This window comes from Ochotona curzoniae, unplaced genomic scaffold (genome assembly GCF_017591425.1).
Source record: "Ochotona curzoniae isolate NIBS_2020 unplaced genomic scaffold, NIBS_Ocur_1.0 scaffold_4683, whole genome shotgun sequence".
NCBI lineage: Eukaryota > Metazoa > Chordata > Mammalia > Lagomorpha > Ochotonidae > Ochotona > Ochotona curzoniae.
Window position 1 is genome coordinate 10,538,354 of NW_024467121.1, and position 20,732 is coordinate 10,559,085.

Consider the following 20,732-nt stretch of genomic DNA (forward strand, 5'->3'; position numbering starts at 1 on the left):
TCCATGTGTGCAGTTAGAACCTGGCAGACAGAGCTTGGCTGGGTTGACGAGGCCTTTCCCCTAATAAACAAGCTTCTGCAAACAGGTGCTAACATGGTCTCCACAAAATCTACAGCACTGCCAAGCTTGGCATGTGTACATTTTCCGAAGGAAAGTGATCACAATGTTCTCACACTCAGGGAACTGTGACTCCCACGGTGTGTCTGTCTACATGTTTTCTCTACGAAAATCATGTTTTTAAGAACAGTCAGTAGATACATTGCATTGCCTCTAGGTGGCGCCCCAAACGACCGCCCTCTAAACTCATCTTGGGTGTATCTTGATACACTTCTCCCTTCTTGAGACCCGCTTGCCTTAATCATAGAATTCACTAGAATTCACATCCTTTCTCAACTGGGTATTGTCTTTTTTTTTTTTGACTAATGTGAACTTGAACAAGGTTTACTTACTCTGGTAAGAGGAAGCTAACGCTGATTGTCGTTTGTTTAGAAGGATCCGTAGCAAATGAATCCGGGCCACATGTTATCTGAAATTCCCTCTGTAAAATAATGTGATGATTTAAGTGCGAATACAGCCAAAATGATTTTAAACAACTATAGGTTATCTGGATAGATAAAAGGGCTTGTGACATGCTTTTCACTGTTCACTTCATTTTGAAACAATTACCGCTCCTTAGTCTTCCAAAGCTTTTACAAACAATGGACAGTTCCATATTACACTCTGAAATCTTGTTACTAATTATAGTTCAAGGTCTCATGTAAGAGGCCAGAACCAAGCACGGATAAGAACTGACAGGGCACTTACAGGCTTGTCCCAGGGCTTCTGGGGTGGCACTGAAGTGCTTGGCTCGATTTTCTGAAATTTACTCAGTGCTTCTTCATGAATTTGTTTCAGGTGCTGTTCTAATTGAAAATTGCCATACGTGAAGAACCTAGAGTTTGAGCAGATATATATTAGTCTATTTTTCCTTCAAGGATGAGGTGTCAGCAGATTCTTTCAGCATGAAAGGGAGCATATATAACATATAACAGCTATTTTCCATATTGCAGACAACTTTAATAAGGAAAATACTTTAATTTCATTTAGTTTCACTGCAAACATGAGATAAAAGTGTTTGCTTTTGCCCTTTAATGAAGAAATACGGCTCAAACAAAACACAAATCATGCAGAAGAACTCAATTAAAAGTAACTATGAAAAATCAACATTTGTTAATTTTTTAAAAAGACTTATTTATTTTTATTGGAAAGCCAGATTTACAGAGAGATGGACAGACAGAAAGATCTTTCATCTGCTGGTTCACTCCCGAAGGAGCCACAAGGGCTGGAGCTGAGCTGATCTGAAGCCAGGAAGCAGGAGCGTCTTTTAGATCTCCATGAAGGGAGTGGGCACAGGGTCCAAGGCTTTGGGCCATCAACTACTGCTTTCCTAGGCAAAAAGCAGGGAGCTGGATGGGAAGAGGAGCAGCCAGGACAGGAACCACTGCCCAGATGGGATTTCAGCACACAGAAGGTAAGAATATAGTCACTAGCTCATCGTGCTGGGCCCAGTATTTGTTAAATTTTACATCTTTTCTAAACACTTACAAAAACAAATGTGTTATTTGTTCTAAATACTTTGAGGAACTCCAAAAACTCAAAATTTAGGCTAAAATCTCAGCTTACACATGTTTTTAAGACAATGCATTTCTTCAAACTAAGCAAAAAAAGGCTACAATGGCAGAAGGAAATTTTTACTGTAACATTTGTCTGAGCTATGGTTTGGATTTGGGGGTCTAGTAGCTGAAAGATATTTAAAAGGCTTACACTCAAGGATTTAGAAGCACGTTGTACACTGTAAGGATTTAGCTGAGGCAATAAGCAACCCTAGCATCCAAACACCAGTCCTCGAATGCTTTTTCCCATTCAGTCACAGGATCCTGCGGGTGAGGTGGTTATGGGTTAAGGGCTGATGTGGGAAGAGTCAAGCTGTGTATCTAAAGGGGACAGAGGTAGAAACCAAAGTCACAGAAAAGTGAAGCCTAGCCGGAAAGGAACGCTTTCAGCTCACAGCTCATATATTTTGAGCATAAAAATAAACACATCAATGCATATTACCTGATCACACAATCTCAACGTATAAAGATTTCCTGTAAGATCATCAAGGTACTAGAAAACAAGCCAAAGAAGGCTCAAAGAAAGAAAAAGATTCCTTTCATCACTTGTCAACACTGGAGGGAGGCAGTGTTATCATCTCTCCCCCAGTATAAGAAAGGACACCAGCGGCCTTTCCCATCAGAGTGTATTTTAGAATGACCCAAGAGCTCCAGCTGATAGAGGAACCACAGCAGATATGTAAAATGAACATCCTGGGCAGGACTTTGGCACAGGCTTGTGACGTTCACATCTAGTTACAGACTCCCTGGGTCCCAGGCCTACCCCGTTCCCAAGTCTAGCTTCCTGGTATAATGTGCACCCCAGAGGCAGTAAGTGATGGCTCAAGCAGATTGGTCCCTACCACACACATGTGGGAGACACAGGGTGAGTTCCTGGCTCCTGGCTTTGATCCTGGGCATCTGGGGAGTGGACCAGTGAATGGGAGATCTCTCTTTCTCTGCCAAAATGAATAAAACAAAATCCTTTTTTTTAAATGAATGTTCAAATAAATTCTTTAGGCAAGCCTAAAGAATTTTATTAAGACATATATTTCAACAAACATTTCCTTGATAAATGAGAGAAGTCACCATGTCATTCAGTATAAACATACAAGTAAGTTCATCTACCGTTGCACTTGTAAAACATAACATTACCTAGCATTACTTGGGTGATAGTGAGTAGCATGGAATTCTTTTAGCTGTTCCCACGTGAGCTCTGGGATGCATAATGGATCACCACCGGAAATCACTGAATATGTATGGTCAGGAAGAAGTCTGTTCTGAAGATGCTGTGAGAATATCCTCTCATTATCTGTCTTGAAATGAAAAATATATATATGTAAAATGCAATTGTGCATTTTGCCAATGACATTTTGGTCAATCGCAGACAACATAAGTGATGGTCATCCACTAAGACTGTACTATGGCCTAGGTGTACGTTTGGGTAAGAACACTCCAATGCTCGCACAAGGAACAAACTGCCTGGTGACACACTTCTCTGTACATATCCTCACTGTTAAGTAATGCATGGCTAACACACATGACCATACAAAACAGAAAAGTAATCACACTCCGTGAGCATAAAAATAAAACAGCTTGCATATAAAACTGCTCTACAACCCACTGCTAAAATGACAGAACCAAATTACCACCTATTTCTATTAATGCTGAATGGAAATGGCTTAAACTCATCAATCAAATGTTACAGATTAGTAGACTGGATTAAAAACAAAACCCATCTATTTGTTCCCTACAGGAGACATATTTCACCAACAAAGATCAGTGGAAAATACATCTCATGGATTTTGATTTTTTTTGATACTTTAATCTCTTCAAAACACTTTCTGATTAAATTCTTCAATGACTCATGGATCATACAGTAGCATCATTTTCTTCAAGAAGGTTCTTGATTTTCATTTCTTCAGCGACACATTAGTCATTCAGTAACATGTTAGTTCACTTCAATGGTGTTGTTAATTTCTCTCTTTTTTTAAAATTCCTGTTGTTGATTTTGTTCTGTGGCTTTTCATTTAAGGGGATGTATAGTAACTGTGTAACGGAGACTATCACACCTAGCAGCATGTTAACTTCATGGCATTGTAAATTTCTATTTTCCTTCCTGTTGGTGATTTTGTATCTTTTCATTTGAGGGAATGTATAGTAGCTGTGCAATGGAGACTAACATATCCAGATGTGAGGATACAATGCAGTATGCATCTCTTCTTCCAGACTAAAGATGAACTTCTAATAAAACTGTTAACTAATATCTTGACAACAGGATGCTGGACTCTCTGCCATTGTCCATGCCCGCAATGATGGACATATGACTGTGTATGAAGAACTATACTACAGTAATGATGTAGGGGAACTCAGTGAGGGAGGAGGGAATTGGGAAGGGGATAAGGGAAATCCCAGGGCCTATGGAACTGTATCATAAAATGAAAATGAAAATAATAAAAAGTAAAAAAAAAAAGATTTAAAAATAAATAAATAAATAAATAAAACTGTTCTAATGATAAGCAACGACATCCTGCTGCATTCAATTTGTTCATAATCTGTGCACAGGACCCAGTAATGGTTCTTGGAAGAAAAGAACAACTTAATTTTCAGCATGAACTGGGTAGATAAATGGATAGCTGAAGGCAAGGGGAAGGGCATAAGAAATGAAAACTACAGTAGAAGGATTCCTTTTGTCTGGTGGCCACAAGGGAGGGAGGGGAAAGTTGTTACACTAATTTTAAGACGGTGTCACAGAAGTGACTTTCACATCGCGTAGGAAAGGGTAAGAGAAAGTTTGCAGGCTAAAAGAGGTCACAGAAGTTAGGTAGTAATGTGGAAGCCAGACATTACTTCCTGCACCTCAGGAAGACCAGTTCGGACCAGAGTAGGTCTTCAAAGTCAACAGGGGTACTTGCTGATGCAGGTCCAAGACAGCCGTTCTCAAGCCACAAAGATCTCAAGAACCACACACACAAAGTTAACGAAGCCCCCAAACATTCTGGATTGGGAGGTTATTTCATTATGTAGGTATCTGCTTCTGTGTAATATGTATGTGTATATGCTTTACTTATTTCTCCTGCACTCTGAAGCTGAGGCATTTTCAAAATTGTTTTGAACTTCATCCATTTTTGCATGTTAAGAAGCACTTTTTGAAAAAATCTCATACCAAAACAAAAACATGATTGGGAAGAATGGCATTGGTTTGCATTTTTTTAGATACCTCTTCAATGTCTGGTTCCCTAGCAGACAGCTGGAATCTCTTATCTGCCTCTGCTTGCGATACACTGTGTGTCATGCATCAAGCCTGGAATCTACTAGATATTTGGGCAAGAGTGAGAGCGAACAAGGCCACGTTGTAGCAGTAGTGGAGAGGTGTTTATCTTGCAGAGCTGCTGCAGGTCACACACCAGGGTGCTCACAGTCCAAGAAGCTCCGAGAGTGAGGTTCTAGGACATAGACCACCCAGGCCCTTCCATCTCCTAAGGATTCTGCTCACAGCATGGACTTGGCAAAGTCAAGAAACTTATCACATAACATGAGACTATCAGCATCAGAGTAACTGAATGTCAACTGTTTCCTTACGGGATCTGTTTTAACATTTTGTATAGATAACTTTAGCACAACAGAAAATGATGAGGGAAAAAATAAACTTACAAATGCTCCCTTCATCTCATTGAAGACAACTCCTTTAAAGATCAACGGCGTCTGGGGGTCGCTTGGATTCTCATGCTCTAGTCGCCATCCTTCCTGCCTACATGACGGTAAAGAATTCGGTCAAAGTGACAGTGATTCTATTGCTGAGATTAAATCAAGTAATTAATGATGACTTACCAGAAGTCTAGCTCCCGCAGGCATGGAAAAAATGTTGCATCCAAATAAACGGACAGCAGGTTCTGAAAATCCTTGGGATTTTGTGTGGAAAATGGATACAGAGTGTAATCACTAGCTGGGTACAAATGAAAAGAAAGATTTTAAAATATTACAGATTACTGAAAAAAGTATTTACTTTCAAGCCTCATATCACTGTGACAGTACGTGGTAACTATTGGTTAACAGAAGGCTCAATCCTGCACTCTGGATCTGTTCTCTGGCCACTCTGAGGTCCAACATGCCAAGACTTAATATTAGCACTTGATAGACATTAAAACTAATGCTTCAGTGAACACTTTTACACAGCTGAAGATCGGGTAGGGAGGCTGGGATGTGTGGTGCAACGGGACAAGTACTGGCTGGGGATGCATGTATCATACATTGGGGTGCTGTTTCAAGAGCCCACTGCTCTGTACTTCCAAAACAGCTTCCTGATATTGCATCCTGGAGGAAGCAGATGGTGGACCAAGTGTGCTCAGGCCACTGACAGCCATGGAGAAGACCCAGATGAAGTTGCATGTTTCTTATGTTGGCCTGTCCTACTCCTGGCTGGTGGCAGGTATTTGGGGGAATGAACAAACAAATACAGCATCACTCCCTCTTTCTGTCACTCTTTCAAGAAGACGAAAGTAACTACATGATTTTTTTAAGACCCTATATAGGCATCACTTCTGGGTAGAAAAATCCACTCCTTCTGTGAAAGCATAGATTTAATTTGTTTTTGGATTTCAGTCTTTCACAGGTTGTTCTGTTCTCATTACCAGCCTAGTTACTATTCTCAAAGTTAATAAAAGCAAAACTAACTCAGATAGAATAATGCAAGAGGCCTAATGCTGCAGCAATATTCCCTAAAGAAAACTGCTTTGAACTTTACCAGAAAAGGAATCTTTTGGATTTTTCCTGGAAAAAGAATCACATAACTTTTTTCTTCTAAGGATTTGTCAAAATGCATCCCAATGCAATTATTAATCGCCAACTATTGATGCTAACTGAATTCATCTGGGTGTGTGTGGCAAAGTCATCAGTCTTACCTGTGAAGGCATTCATGAAAGTGGATAATGACCTGTTCAGCATTTTGAAGAATGGATCTCTGCACGGGTATTTCTGAGAACCACAAAGGACTGTATGTTCAAGAACATGAGGAACACCAGTACTATCCATTGGAGTCGTTCGAAACTGTACACTAAGGAAAAGGAAAAAAAGAGAAAGGATAAACGGTGGGGCTGGTTAGGCATAGGGTTACCCAATAGCATTCTTAAACACACGGTTACCTCAGATTACTAAAAACCATCATGTTTAAACATGTCCATCTTTCAAAAGGATGTTTCCTAACTGTAACACGTGAAGTCACTGATTCACACTGGGCTAACTTTACTTTTTCTGAGAAGAAGATACAAAGTCACTTATATTGATGGGGAGCCTCAACCAATAAAAACACTAATGAGATACTTACAGAAGCCATCCAAAACATGCTCTTACGATGCACCCCATACCTGAACAAATTATTGGTGTCTTCTCTCGCCAGATGTAAATATCTAGCTCCTGTGTTGTCATGGCTGAGCTTCACTGCAGTCAGGAAGAGCTCAGGGACAGGTGTGACCTGAGTGAAGGAAAAAGCATCAGCGGCTAAACTCATCTTCCACACACGGGCGGGATCGGCTTTTCTGTCTTCAATAATACCAGAAAGCCAGGATGCACAGCTAGAAGGACACACCACATTGCCTAAATCCCTGACCTAATAAACAGGAAATAAAGCCCTAAGGAAGGCAGATGAGAATGCTTATGTTTTTTTTAAGTGCTCATACTTGTTAGACCTTTTCTAAACATGTCACACGTGGCCCTGTGAGAAGGACACCCTCATCCCCATCTACAGACAAAATTAGCAACAACAAAATCGAAGCTCACATGGTGAAAGAAGCTGTGCACACTCCTGAGAGCTGGGTCTTCCCTGCCGTCTATACTCCTCCCGTTAGCTTACTCATGCCTAAGTAACAATGGCTCATCCTTCAGATGTGCACCACGTGTCTCTTGCTTTTACACCCACCACTCAGAGTCAGAACAACCATGCAGAAAGTGAATGTCAGGGCAAGCTAAGCCTGCAATAGAAGAAAATGCTCCTTCGAACACAGCTACTCCATTCAGCTTGAGTTCCAGGTGGGAAGACCACCACACATACAGACACAGCCTCCAGAAAAGTGGGAAGGGCTCGGAGGGCATAAAAGCCCCACGGAAAATGAATGGATCCTCACTGGTGGGTAAGGTGGGATGGTGCTCATCCCCTTTCTTACTTTCGATAATCCTCCATGTGTGCATTACCCACAATTCTTGGTGTTAAATGACTCACTTTGTCCTTCAACTATGACAGGAGTAACTTATACTATAAACCCAAACTTCGTTAAGAGACTTGACAGATGCTCTGCTCCATTCCAAGACCTTCGTGACTCACTGCTCCTGACCTTGACTGAAAATGCCCACTTCCCTGCCCTTGATCAACCCAGCCTGGAGATCTAGCACCATTTCTCAACTGTCGTCTTCAGCATGAGTGACTTCCCCCTTCCCCGGAGGTTGCAGTACTGTCTGCTCCTCCCTGGCCCTGCCGGTGACACTTCTGCCAGAGGCTTAAGTTTTGACATCTTTCCGGATGGTAAGTCACGTGTATTTGTCACAACATCAAGCTATTAGAAAAGGCCAGTGGTTAAATAAAAACAAAATACTGTGAAAAATCTGCTCACACACACACACACACACAATCTAGGGTCAACATATTTTTAACACAGGCCTAAGTCAGTATTGATCCACAATTTCTTCTTTTCAATTCTAAAACCCAAGTGCCTCAGAAAACAGTGTTTCTACTTAAGAACACACCATTTGATGGTAAAATCTGAATGAATGAATATAGGGAAGCAGATCAGGACTGATTATACTCATGAATGAATCATCAGGGTTGGCTTCAGAGACATCAGCGTGTTGGACTACAAAGATTCCTCTGGGAGTACCAGTTTCTAAAATCTGAAAAGATTTCAGGATTCAACAGATGCAGGTAAAGAACTGGGGAATACTGGATTCAGCTGAGCACTGACCATGAGAGGGGGGGTCTCTGTTGAGGCCTGGGAACTAAAGGATGAAAACTCCAGGCTCAGCTCTGAGTCACCCTGTGCTCCGCAGCACACCAAGATGGCCCCATACCTGGTTGACGGTGAAGCCATGGATCTTTTCGCCCACTTTATACTGCAGGGCTCTCTCACAAGCTGGCTGGCTCTTCCACCGGCATACCGAGTGGTGTGCAGAACTGTATAAGGAAAATCATTAAAGTCAGATGATTTGTATGAAAACTAAGCAACACAACAAAAATATCACCTAATGATGAGGATATTAACTTAAAGGAAAGTCAAATCTTGCATCCTCCAAAATCTTGCATTATCCCAGAAAATTAAGTTCTCTAAAAGTCTTTGCTCTTTAAAAATCATTTATCTCAACTCAGTTCATGTTTCATAATATAAATTAATAATTACATGCTGAGCAGTTGGTATGCTTGGTAAAGCTTTTGCCCACAATGCTGGCACCCCAGATGGGTGTCTATTCATGCTCCGGTTGCTCTATTTCCAGTTCAGCTCCCTGTCTAGCAGCAGAAGATGGCCTAAATGCTCGGACCCCTGCCACTCAGGTGGAAGCCCTAGGCCCCTGGCTTCCTCCCGGCCCAGCTCTGGCTTTGGGGCTATCTGAGCAGTGAACCAGTAGATGGAAGCACTTTTCATCTCTCCCTCTCACAGCACCTTTCAAATAAACAAAAATATCTTAAAAAAAAAATAAATGTTGAAAACATTTTGCTAGCCCACATTTGCAAATAACACAACCCTACACAAATTTCATTAATTGCACAAAGATCACTTCAAGATGAAAACAGCATATTTCCATTAAAACAGCCCTACATCTAGCAATAAACTGAAACTATCTTAAAATCAATAGGTCAAAGTTAAAACACATGGACTACAGGAACTGCCATTCAGGGCTGGAGTGCAAATTTAAATGTCTATCAAGATAAATTGGGAATTATTCACTCAATTAAAAAAGCCCAACAATTAAAAATAAAAGTAACAAAGATGGGGTCCCATCACACTGACCACACCATCAAATGACAAAGACATAGTCTAAATGGATATAACCCAGACATATAATGCTGTATTGTAGGAATGCATATAGATATCAAAAGCAAAGAAGAAGCCAAGAAAATAATTTCTACAAGGCAAGAGGAGTGATGACATGAAGAGAAGAGACAGTGTTAAGGCTAGCAATGGTGACAGGACCTACGTTTTAGTCGTTATTCCTTCAAACTGCATTATTTGTGTTAAGGAAGTTTTTTGCAACACTAAACATATTTTACAGAAATATTTAAGGATGATATACACAGGAGAAAAGCCTGTCACTGCCAATATCATGGAGATATAAATAACCCATATTTCCTTACTGATTCAAGAAATTGTAGAATTACGGGACAGAGGATTTTAAGAAGTTACAAATCCTCAGGAACACAACAGTATAAAAATCCTGAAACACCAGGATTTTCCTCCCATACGTTTTCTGCTAACTTACTACATATGTGAACAATGTTCTGCTGTCAAACACTCCTGGAGCTTCCCCCCAAACAACCTGTATGTTTCCTTCCCTACATTAAAGACACACACCATCTAGGAACAGGTTTTGTGAGTCAGCACAAAAAACCAAAACTTTTCTTTAATGATCTTTTACCACCCTCCCCTCCCCCAGGCTGCAGTTTTATTAAGAACACAGCAGGTGCCAAGTCAGTTCTAGGATGTGGGTACCCCGGGATCTCTGCTTGCATCAAAAAAACGAAAGGGGGCCAAACCCTGTTATGGAAGACCTTAAATGGCCTGTTACTTTTACTACACCTATTAAAAATCACATCAATGACCATCTCCACTTCAAGAAGCCTGGACAACCCACACACTGGGCCACCTACACTGGGATCAGCTAAGGTCTCAGGAGGGTCCCTTTCCCCCACCGGCCTTCAGCGCTGGGACTTTGTGGAACCCCTCATCCCGACCACGGTAGTTGGGACAGGAACTCACGGTGGGGATTAAGCCTGCCATCTCCAAGGGCTGAAGAGCATCTTGTCATGCTCTAGAGATCCTGGGACTAGGACTGGAGATTCCAGGGTACAGCAGTCTACAGATGAGGGACTTGGGGGTACAGGCACTACGGACGAGGCCTGCCAGGAAACACTAACTCCGGGCGAAACGTGTGTGGATCCCACTGGGGGCTTAGAGGTGCAGGAAGCTCCCAAGAGGAGCGTCGGGGTGCGGGTGCCTCCAACCAGAGACTTCGGGGTGCGGAACCCCAAAAATGAGGAGCTGACACCTCTAGGCCCCCCGAGGATGACTGATCCCTCCGATTCACACTCAATCCCCGCCCCGCCCTACTCATCACCCTCCTACACCCGTGACCCTCGCACCCTCAGCTTCTCACCCGCTTTTCAGCCGCCACAGCGCGCCCAGCGAACGCCGCCCGCCGCAGCGCCACATGGTGAGTAGTGAGTGACTCGCTGAGGACCAGCTCCGGCAAGCCTTACTGCGACGCACGGCGCGGGGCGGGACTCTGCTCGCGACTCCCATTGGCCAGCGTGCACGGCGACGTCCGCTCCGATAGGCTGCTCGGAAGAGGGCGGGTCCTTCCGAGGAGGGGCGGTCCTCGCAACGGGGAGCTGCGCCGTTTCCTTGGGGACCGAACGGGCTGCGGGAAGATGGGGCCAGACCAAGTCTGTGAGGTATCCAGGTGGGGCGGGAATGTGTGCAGGTCACCGGCCTAAGCCTGTGAAGGTGAGGGTCAGGGTGTGGTGAGCAGGGGGATCAGGCCTGGTGAACCTGTGGTCCTCTTGGGCCGGTGTGTGTGGGCTTTGGTCCGCTTGTGCACCTGCTCTCTGGTGGTTTACAAACTGTAGAACCCAGGGAGTGAGGGACGACCAAATGCTTTCACCTCTGGGGCTGGAGGGCTACATGTATGAGGTCTACGGACAGCTGCGGACTGTTGGCAAGGACCACGGGTGTTTAACTGCATGATGTTAAGCGTATTTAAGCTATTAAGCATATTAAAAAATTTCCCTAGCTAACTATAGGACACAGTTCATTGCTCCTGTATGTGCTTATAGTTCGCTGTTTCCTTCCAGTCTCGTTCCTATCTGCATTTTTCGTGAGGGAAGGCCACACTTCTGCTTTCTAACAATTGCAAGTTCCTCGAACCCTTTTCTTGGAAATGCAGGGAGGTATTTAAGGGAGGACGGTGGTGTGTTTGTCCGGCCATCTGCTGTTAAGGGCTGGAAGAGACATCTGGGAATAACTGCACCTGGGAGATGTTTGGGTGGAACTTGCAAGATGTCAGAATACAAAACTAATCTCAATTTTTCAAAACCCTTCTCTCTTCACTCCTGTCCCTTTTCACCTAGCCCACAAAAGCAAAGAAACTCAAATCCACCTCCGTCCAGATTCTATAAAGAAAAATGCTAAGTGGACATCTACAGTCTATTTAAACATGTAAAAGTTTATTTGGAGAAAAAGCCACAAACCAGACACTTAAGACTCCATGACGCAGTGATTTCTGAAATTAAACAAACACCTCCTTATTGATGGATCCAAATGAACCAGGGCAAATGATAATGAGAGGCTAGTTACAAACACACGCTGTGTACAACTCTTTCTTCTGGGGGGACTTGGGGTGATGCATATTAACGAGTCATCACATCTCTGTGATCTTGAGGGGATACGGTTGGGGGTTATTAACCCTAATATGAGTGTGAAGGTAGCTGAGGCAGTGGGAAGTTACAGTAGCTTTCTCTCTGAAGGATGCCTGCTATATAAATCCAGTAATTACTGTTTACTGTGTTGTTCCCATAGGACACAGCCTCACTAGTGGGTAACCTAGATACACACACAACCAGGATGTATGAATTTTTTTTAGCAGTATTCAACCCAATTTTAACACTTATACGGACTCTTAATTTACATTAATAATTTCCATATAGATTAAAAATTGTCTGCAATTTTCTGTTACAAAAACATGTCTTGAGTAATGAAGCTACTCAATGTTATAGGAACATTAGCAACAGTTAAAATCAGAATCGACTTGACTGGGACTTAGAAGGACAATCTACTAAATATTGGCATGGCAAGGAATTAATTCTATCTCCCTTCCCTCCCCCAGGGATCCAATATTTCAGAATTTGGACAAAGGAACATTTACAGAGGCCTGAAAGCCAAAATGAGGTCATTAAAGGTGAGCCTAATTCAGATATGACTGGCATCCTAATAAAAAGAGAAAACTTGGATGCAAAGACAACATAAAAATGGGGAAAACACAAAAACAACATGTGAATATAAAAGTGAGGATCAGGTGATGCTTCCACAAACCAAAGGCTACGTGGGGGAAGGCGTGATAGGTTCTGCTTCGTAGCCTTAGAAACAACAATCCTGCCAGCACCTTGAACCCAGCTTTCCAGCCTTTAGAACTGTGAGACAATTTATTCGATGAATTTTTTTTTCACAGAAGTTTGTCACAGTATCACTGGCAAACTGAGAGAGAGGTATGAGGTCCTTTAACTCAGGAACAAAAATAAGAAGTGATGTAAGCTATATAAGGCATTTTCCAGGGTTGTGTGTCACCAACATGCTTTTGGAAAGCTTTCATTTCTGAATCCATCCGAAACCACACATGGATTGCCTTTCACTTTAGGATTACAGAACTTTTAAAAATGTTAACAAACTCAGAAGTTACATCCTAACAAAAGGAGAAGGAACTCCACATTTTCAGAGGCTCTAGGCTCCAATCTTAGAATGCATTAATCCACTTTTTTTACTCACCAAGTATCTGTGCTGTAAGTGTGCCAATCACTGATACTTGCTGTTGCTGAATCTGAACAAACATCTTGCCTTTCTCTTGAATGTATGATTTTCCTTATATTAAAAAAAAATTTATGTAGCCATTTGAAAGGCTGAGTGAGAGAGGTAAGAGGGAGACAGAGATCTTTCATCCGCCATGGTCGTAATAGCTGAAGCTGGCTGAGGCTGAAGCCAAGAGCCAGGAACTCCACCTGAATCTCCCTGGTGGTTGGCTTGGGCTCAGATATGTAAGCCATTATTGGCTGCTGTCTCAGGTACATTGGCTTGCAGAGGGATCCGAAATGGAGCAGCAGAGATTGGAACCACAGCTCTCATCACAGATACCATTTTCAGAAACATCAGCTTGACCTACTGTGTTGTAATGCCAACCCCAGACAAGATTGACAGTTACCATCATTTAGTAATTTCAGGTCTGTCTGATAGCAATGCCCTCATGACTTCAGCATTGGCTTCAGCCCTCAGTTTTAGTTTCTGTTTGTTTAAAATGGGAGATTTAAGTTTTACATAATGAAATTCATCATAAAGCTATGCTCTCGTAAGAGTACAGCATCCCTGCAGAATCTTTTACTGTACCAAATATAGAACAAGATAAAAATCTACGAAGTAGTATTTTCTTAAATGAAATATGATAGTCACATGGATAATTTTGTAAAAAGATTTATTTTTATTGTTTTTATTGGAAACGCAGATATACAGAGAGGAGGAGAGACAGAGAGGAACATCTTCCATGTGATAATTCTCTCCCCAAGTGTCCACAATGGCTGGAGCTGCGTTAATCTGAAGCCAGGAACCAGGAGCCTCTTTCAGGTCTTCCACACGGGTGCAGGATCCCAAGGCTCTGGCCTGTCCTTGACTGCTTTCCCAGGCCGTAGGCAGGGGGCTGGATGGGAAGTGGGGCTGCTGGGACTAGAACCAGCCCTCATTGGGATCCTGGTGGGTGCAAAGCAAGGACATTAGTTGCTAGGCTACAGCACCTGGCCAAGTCACACACATAATTAAGTATTATGCAAATACTATAATAGAGACATATAATCTGTAGATATGCTACAAGTGATAAGTGCAGAAAGCAGGAATATATTTTAAGTACTAAACATGTATATTGTGTGTGTATTTTTATGTTCTGAAATTATTACTTAAGTGGGAAAAATAGTTTTTGAATTGCGAGAGTTCTTAGGAGATTTGAATTTTGAACTTAAAATAAATCTTAATGAAAAATGTTTATGAGAATTTCAGTAAACAGCAAATCATTCTATGTTCATAGATGGGAAAGAGCATGATATAATATCAAGTTTTTTTTCCCTTCTTGCAAAAATGCAATGCAACTGCAGTAGGGAATCCTAACAGAGTAGTAGTACAAACTAATCCTGAATATATGGAGAAGTGTTGATTTTGAAGGTGAGCAGTGAGGGAGTATTAGTTTCCCAGTCAATATTTCTTATTGTGGTTTTATTTCGAGAGACTTAAGTCCTACAAATTATGGTAAATAAGATGGTATAAAATTGGTACAGTTAGGGATGTAAAGAAGCTAAAAGAAGACATCAGTCAAGTGACATCCCAGCACCTGCAGAGGACACACTCATAATGCAGACGCATGACACAGGGTAGAAGTAGATCCTTGGAAAACAGAGTCAGTGTTATAGTGTACATAGGAAAGTAGAACTGTCCCTTTAATCTTGCTTCACCTACACAGAAGGCCTGGCGATACTATTTTATACTGCTTCTGAGCTCAGAAAGTTTCACTCATGCTTTTGATACATGAAATTAGAACTTTGTTTCTGCCTCACAGAAAAATTGGTCACAATAGGAGGGGCCTCAAAATGAATGCCTAGATTGGAGTCCTTACACAAAACGCGATGTTCAGAATGCAGTTCAGGCAGGAAAAGGATCTCTGAATGCCTGTCTTCCTCCACATGTATTTGCTGGTGCTTGAAATACTTGAACAGGGCAGAAAATCTGTATTCCACACTGAGAAAATACTTAATATGTAAAATACCCATTGACTTAAGTTCACAGTACAGTGAATAAGGTTCTAATGAAAACTGTTAAAAGGGCAGTAGGAAGCATTTGGGAAATGGACAGAAGGAAATGACAACAGTGGAAATGTTAGAGAGGGAAAAGACTGGACAGTTACCAAAAAAAAAAAAAAACAACAACATTATTGTAAAGAGTGTTTCTTTTCAAAGGACAGTCATTGTTCCAATTAGGTTCAGTGCAGGATGTTTTAACAGAAACTCAAGGTGGTACTATTTTCATTGTCTTTATTATGCCTATTAGAATGTTAAAAATTATTTTATTCTGACCTCAGAAAAATCTTTTTTTAAAAATGATGTGTTTTTCATAATGTTTGCATAGTTGAGAAGGATACATAGCAAAGATTAGAACTGAGGATTAGGGGGAAGTGAATGAGATCCTAGTTCTCATTTTTCTTTTGCATTTTGTATTTGGAGGAAGAGAGGGAAATGTCACACCCACTATCCTAGATGTACCAGCACAGGGATGGGGAGTGGTCACCTGCTGTCACCCCAGGGTCCTCACTGTGAAGCATGCTTAGTGTCAGTCATTCAAAAATGTTGATCTCATTGCTCCAAGGATGAGGAAATCCTTCCAAGGTCTGTTGCCTGACACAGTCCATCTCAGAGTCTCCCTCCGCTCAGATACTTGCTGTCAACATTTGGCTAGGAGCGTTGTCCAGTTTTTTTCTGTTTCCTCTTCTCTGCTGTGGTACTAGATGTCCTCTGCAGGCCCCGGTGGACTGCCATATCCATATCGCTCATGTGCATCTGGGCATGCCATCTACTATACTGTCTCAGCAGCTAAGGAAGCCCAATTCTAACACATGCGCTCCACGGTCAGACCACAGATCCTGCGAATCTCCCTGTTGTTGGCATTTTGAGTCCAGAGGTTCAGTTTGGGGTGGAGTCCACAAAAGATACATCATCTGAGGTGACCCCAGACCTGACTTGTGTGTGCTAGCTGGTTTGAGGTCCGGCTCAGTCCATCACCTGTGTCAGCCTGTGCACACACTGGTGAGCGTAGTTGCCTGGTCAATTCTTTCTCCAGTCCCATCTCTTACACAAGCCAGTGGGTGTTGCATCCAGGCCAACCCTGACCATGGCACACTCGGGCCTCAAGCATATCAGTGGGAACTGCAGCCCAGTTGCAGCGACCCCTAATACTCCTCCACCAGGCCTGCCCCCATCCCTGCTTCCTGCACATGATGGCATGTGCAGCAGACTGGTCTGGTCTGTGTGTATCCCACTCAGATTTTGTACACAACAAAGGGTGTTGCAACACAGCTCAGCCCAACTGACCCCACTATCCTGCCCACACTTAGGCTGGCAGGTGCTATCACTTGTGTAGCAAGCCCTGGTTCTCATGCTCACCAGTGGGAGATGCAGCCCATCCAAGAGGTGTCCACAGTGTCCTTTCTGGGCCTACACCCAGATCCAGATTTTGTACTTTCCAGGTGTTCTGCAATCTAGCCTGAAAGGGCTTGTCCCCATTGCCAACTGATGCCCATCAGAGAGGTGCTCACAGTTTCCCTACTGGGCCCACTCCCATATCTTGTACTCTCCAGGTGGTTCTGTAGTCTAGATTGACAGGACTTGTTCCCAGTCCAAGCACTTACCAACCTGTACTTATTTTGGCTCATGCATGCACCAGTGGTTTATGGTTACTTAGCTCAGCCTGATTATTCCCCTAATCCAGCTCATATGCAGGTTAATGGGTGTTATAGCTCTGCCCAGTCTGGTCAGCCCCTGGTCTCAGTTCTCTCACTCACCAGCAGGAGCAGTAGCCCAGCAGAGGATTCCTTGTAGCCCTTCTATCTGACTTGCCACCCTCCCCCACCAACCCTTTGGATCTTTTGGATGCTGCGGCCTAGTCTGGCATGATTGAGCTCATCTGGGCATTCGTCAGTGGGTGCTGCGGGCTGGCCCAGCCCAGCCTGCTCGCCCGAGTTCCAGCTTTTGCTGGTGTGTGCTGCAGCCTAGAGCAGCCCAGCCAGCTCAACTCCCAGCCATAATGTGAACTGGTTGGTGGTATACTCCAACCTGCCTTGTCCTGCATCCTGTTCTGGTTCTCAGATCTGCCAGTGAGTGTTGTGAACTGGCCTAGCCTGGCCCTCCCCAAGACCTGACCCACATATATTCTGCCGGGTATTGTAATCAGGCCAGGTCTGGGCTGCTTTCAGCCTTGATTCTTGTGCTCACATGCAGGGACTACATCCTGACAGAGGAATCCCCCAAGCTCCTCTATCAGATCTCTTCCCAGTGCCAGATCTTGTGCACATGGTAGGTACTTGGCCCAACTCTACTTGGACCACCTCTTATCTTGGAAGGAAAATGGCTTTTCCAGACTAGCTCATATTCTCTCTGGCTCTTACTGTTGGGTGCTATATCCCAGCCATTCCTGGTCCACCCACAGACTCAGTTCTCATGGGGTTCAGTGGGTGATGCAAACTAGTCCAGCCCGTTCTTCACCTAGCAAGCCCAGGCTGGCACACCCCAGGCCCAATGGCAGGAGATACTGCAGCCATGCCTAGCCCAGGATGCCTTCCACACTCTGACTCTCACACTTACCAGTGGGAACTACTACCCAGCTGGGGTGTCGCCTTATGCCACAGATTGTGCATGTGCCAGGGGTTGCTCTAACCCAGCCCAACATAGCCCATCCCCTCATCTTGGCCTTTGCCTTCAGATGCTGCAGCCTGGCCTGTTTCAGCCTGCCCCCAAACTCAACTATCGCTGGTAGGTACTGCAGCCTAACCCTGCCCAGTCTGCCCCCATCCCTCACCTTCATGCAAATTGATAGGTTGATAGCCTAGTCCAGCATGGCCCACACTTTTTCCTAGCTTCTACACATGTCAGTGTGGTAAGGTTTGGCCCGGCTCTTCCCAGTCTGCCCCCACCCCAGAATCAACCCACACACGTGTCAAAGAGTAGAGCAGTCTTGCCTGACCAACAATCCCTGAATCACATGCTCACCAGTGGGAGCTACAGTCAACTAGGTGAGTTTCTCAAGTTCCCCCATCAGGCTCACACCCAAACTCAAATCTCTTATGTACCAGCATATGTTAGGCCCTTAGCCACCTTAGTTTGTCCATTCTGTCTCAGCCTTTGTGTGAGCTGATGGATGTTGTTACCAAGCCCACCCCATACCTTGTTCTTGGGTGCTCCTACATGTTACAGGCTGAACCAATTCGGCCTATTCTCAATTCCAGTGTCATGAGTGTCGGAGGGTTCCATAGTCATAGCTCAGCCCTTCAGTAACCTTAGCTCTTGAGCAAAACAGCAGATATTACAGTTCCACAGGGGTGAGCCCACATATCATCCACAGAATCTGCCCCCAGACCTGGTTCTCTCAGGTGCTGGTTTGTGTTATGGGCTAACCTAACGTGATCCAACCCTTGTTCCAATGCCCACTAGCAGGTACTGTGATCTAGTCTTGCCAGGTGGGTACTCAGCCCTAGCTTTAGTGTGTGCTACTGGGTGGTAGTCAGTGCAAACTAGCCCAGCTCAGGTTTCCCATGTGAGTAGCTGCATTGATTTCACCCACAAAGACTCCAGCTTCCCCCCTCCAAACTGCTCAATCTGTGCCCTCACTAACCTGCAAGTACAATGGCCTTGTTGGAGGAAGTCTCCAATAAATGATTCCTCACCTTCAACATCCTCCCTCAGCTGTCCTCCCTCCCGCATGTCACCAAACCTCCTTTCCTGATGGATCCACAGTCTCTGCTCCCAAGAGGCAGAGAAATGGCTCTAAGGACTGGCTCCCTGCCACCCTAGGGGAGGTTTGTATTGAATTCTTGGTACCCAGTTCTAGTCCATGCCCAACCACTGAGGACCTGGGCATGAATTAGCACATGGGCACACTCTGTCTCTCTTCTCTTTTTCTTTCTCCCACCTGCCTCTCAAAAAACATAATGAATAAAATAAAATTTAAGAATAAATATAAAAAAAACCCCTTAAGTCAAATCAGAATTCCAAGAACAGAAAGAAAAGACATTTAGAAATTAAATTAGACAGGAACAAGTCAGATATGGAACAATTCCTTTATGGTCACTTTTGTAAATCCTGTTTGCATATTCATTCCTCTGTTCTTTTTCTGTGTGTCCAACTGTAAGTGTGTGGTGTTCAGGTAGAGGTTAGGCTTTAAGATATAAGGTAGAACCAGAGAGCTAGAATTCAGTACATTTCAACTTATGGTTACCCTCTTAACTTTAAATTCTGTCTAGTGTATATCTTGGAGAATCTTTTGTTATCATTTGCTGTGGTTTGAAGAGAAGAGTTAATATGGCTTAAATAAATGGTGTATTTTTTAGTGATTCTTTCCATAGGATATATCCTCTACTTATTGTGACAAAAATGTGTGTGGGCTGAACTGTATCACCTCATCCTCACACCTTCCCCTTGCCCAGTTTCATTTGCTGAAGTCAGTCCTAATCGCTAGGACTCCACAAAGTGACTGTAATTGGGAATTGGAGAAGGATCTTTTGAGAAATAATTCAACTGAAAAAAATCCTGTGAATTTGTCTTAACCCAACATGATTGAAATCCTGGTAAGGCTATTAGGACACAGACATAATGAAGAAAGATGAGGATGCAGTGAGGAGATAGGTATCTGAAAGTAATGGAGGAGAACCTTGTAAGATGTCTACTTAATCCTCAACAGTGCAAAACAACGTATTTCTGTTTAAATTGTTCATTCGGTGGTAATCTTTGTTATGAAAACCAAGGTGAAGCAGTATAGGTGGTGACTTCTTGGGAAGAGTAGACAGAAATATCTCAGGAACTCATAATACTGTGTCTTGAGGTAGGTGCCAGACACGGAATTCTCCTGAACGATAAGGCATTTTGAATCACTAGGAAATGGGCATCTTAAGAAAATGATATTGACCTATTGTTTGAAGAAAAGAATTTCCAGATAGATGGATGATTTTAACATAGGAATGAGTTCATAAAAGCATAAAAAGTGATCTCGGTAACTTTAAAATGTGATTATCTGATTATTTGTAAATATAAATACCCAGAATCTTTAAAGGAAAGAACTGATACAAGTTCAAATTTAAATATTTGCCACAATGAAAGAATCACTTAAGTATCAAGACTGACAATGCAAGGAACATAAATATTCCTTGTAAAACAAAAAGTCCCAAGTGTGCAAATCAGTATTAAAGTTTCCAATAAAATACAAATAAGCAAATATACTGATAATAAAAGTTGCTTCAAAATATAATCCATAAACAGCAATGAAGGAGTGGGCGTTATATAGCATATTGGGGTAACAGATAAAGTCAAAGCCACTCAAATTGATAAGTTATTCT

At 43.0% G+C, this 20,732-nt stretch overlaps 1 protein-coding gene across 3 annotated transcripts in view; it reads right to left on the minus strand.

Moving 5' to 3' along the window:
- The window catches only part of PITRM1 (pitrilysin metallopeptidase 1), a 30,900-nt gene extending 19,842 nt beyond the window's left edge, over positions 1 to 11,058 (minus strand). For all 3 annotated transcript variants that reach the window (XM_040968073.1, XM_040968071.1, XM_040968072.1), the window contains exons 1-9: positions 10,986 to 11,058; positions 8,688 to 8,790; positions 6,995 to 7,101; positions 6,533 to 6,684; positions 5,463 to 5,577; positions 5,286 to 5,382; positions 2,787 to 2,947; positions 805 to 931; positions 450 to 538 (exon numbers count right to left, since the gene is read on the minus strand). In XM_040968073.1, the coding sequence (XP_040824007.1) occupies positions 450 to 538; positions 805 to 931; positions 2,787 to 2,947; positions 5,286 to 5,382; positions 5,463 to 5,577; positions 6,533 to 6,684; positions 6,995 to 7,101; positions 8,688 to 8,790; positions 10,986 to 11,041 (1,007 nt within the window). In that variant the 5' untranslated portion in view covers positions 11,042 to 11,058. The remainder of the gene's footprint in view (positions 1 to 449; positions 539 to 804; positions 932 to 2,786; positions 2,948 to 5,285; positions 5,383 to 5,462; positions 5,578 to 6,532; positions 6,685 to 6,994; positions 7,102 to 8,687; positions 8,791 to 10,985) is intronic.
- Positions 11,059 to 20,732: the final 9,674 nt, after the last annotated feature.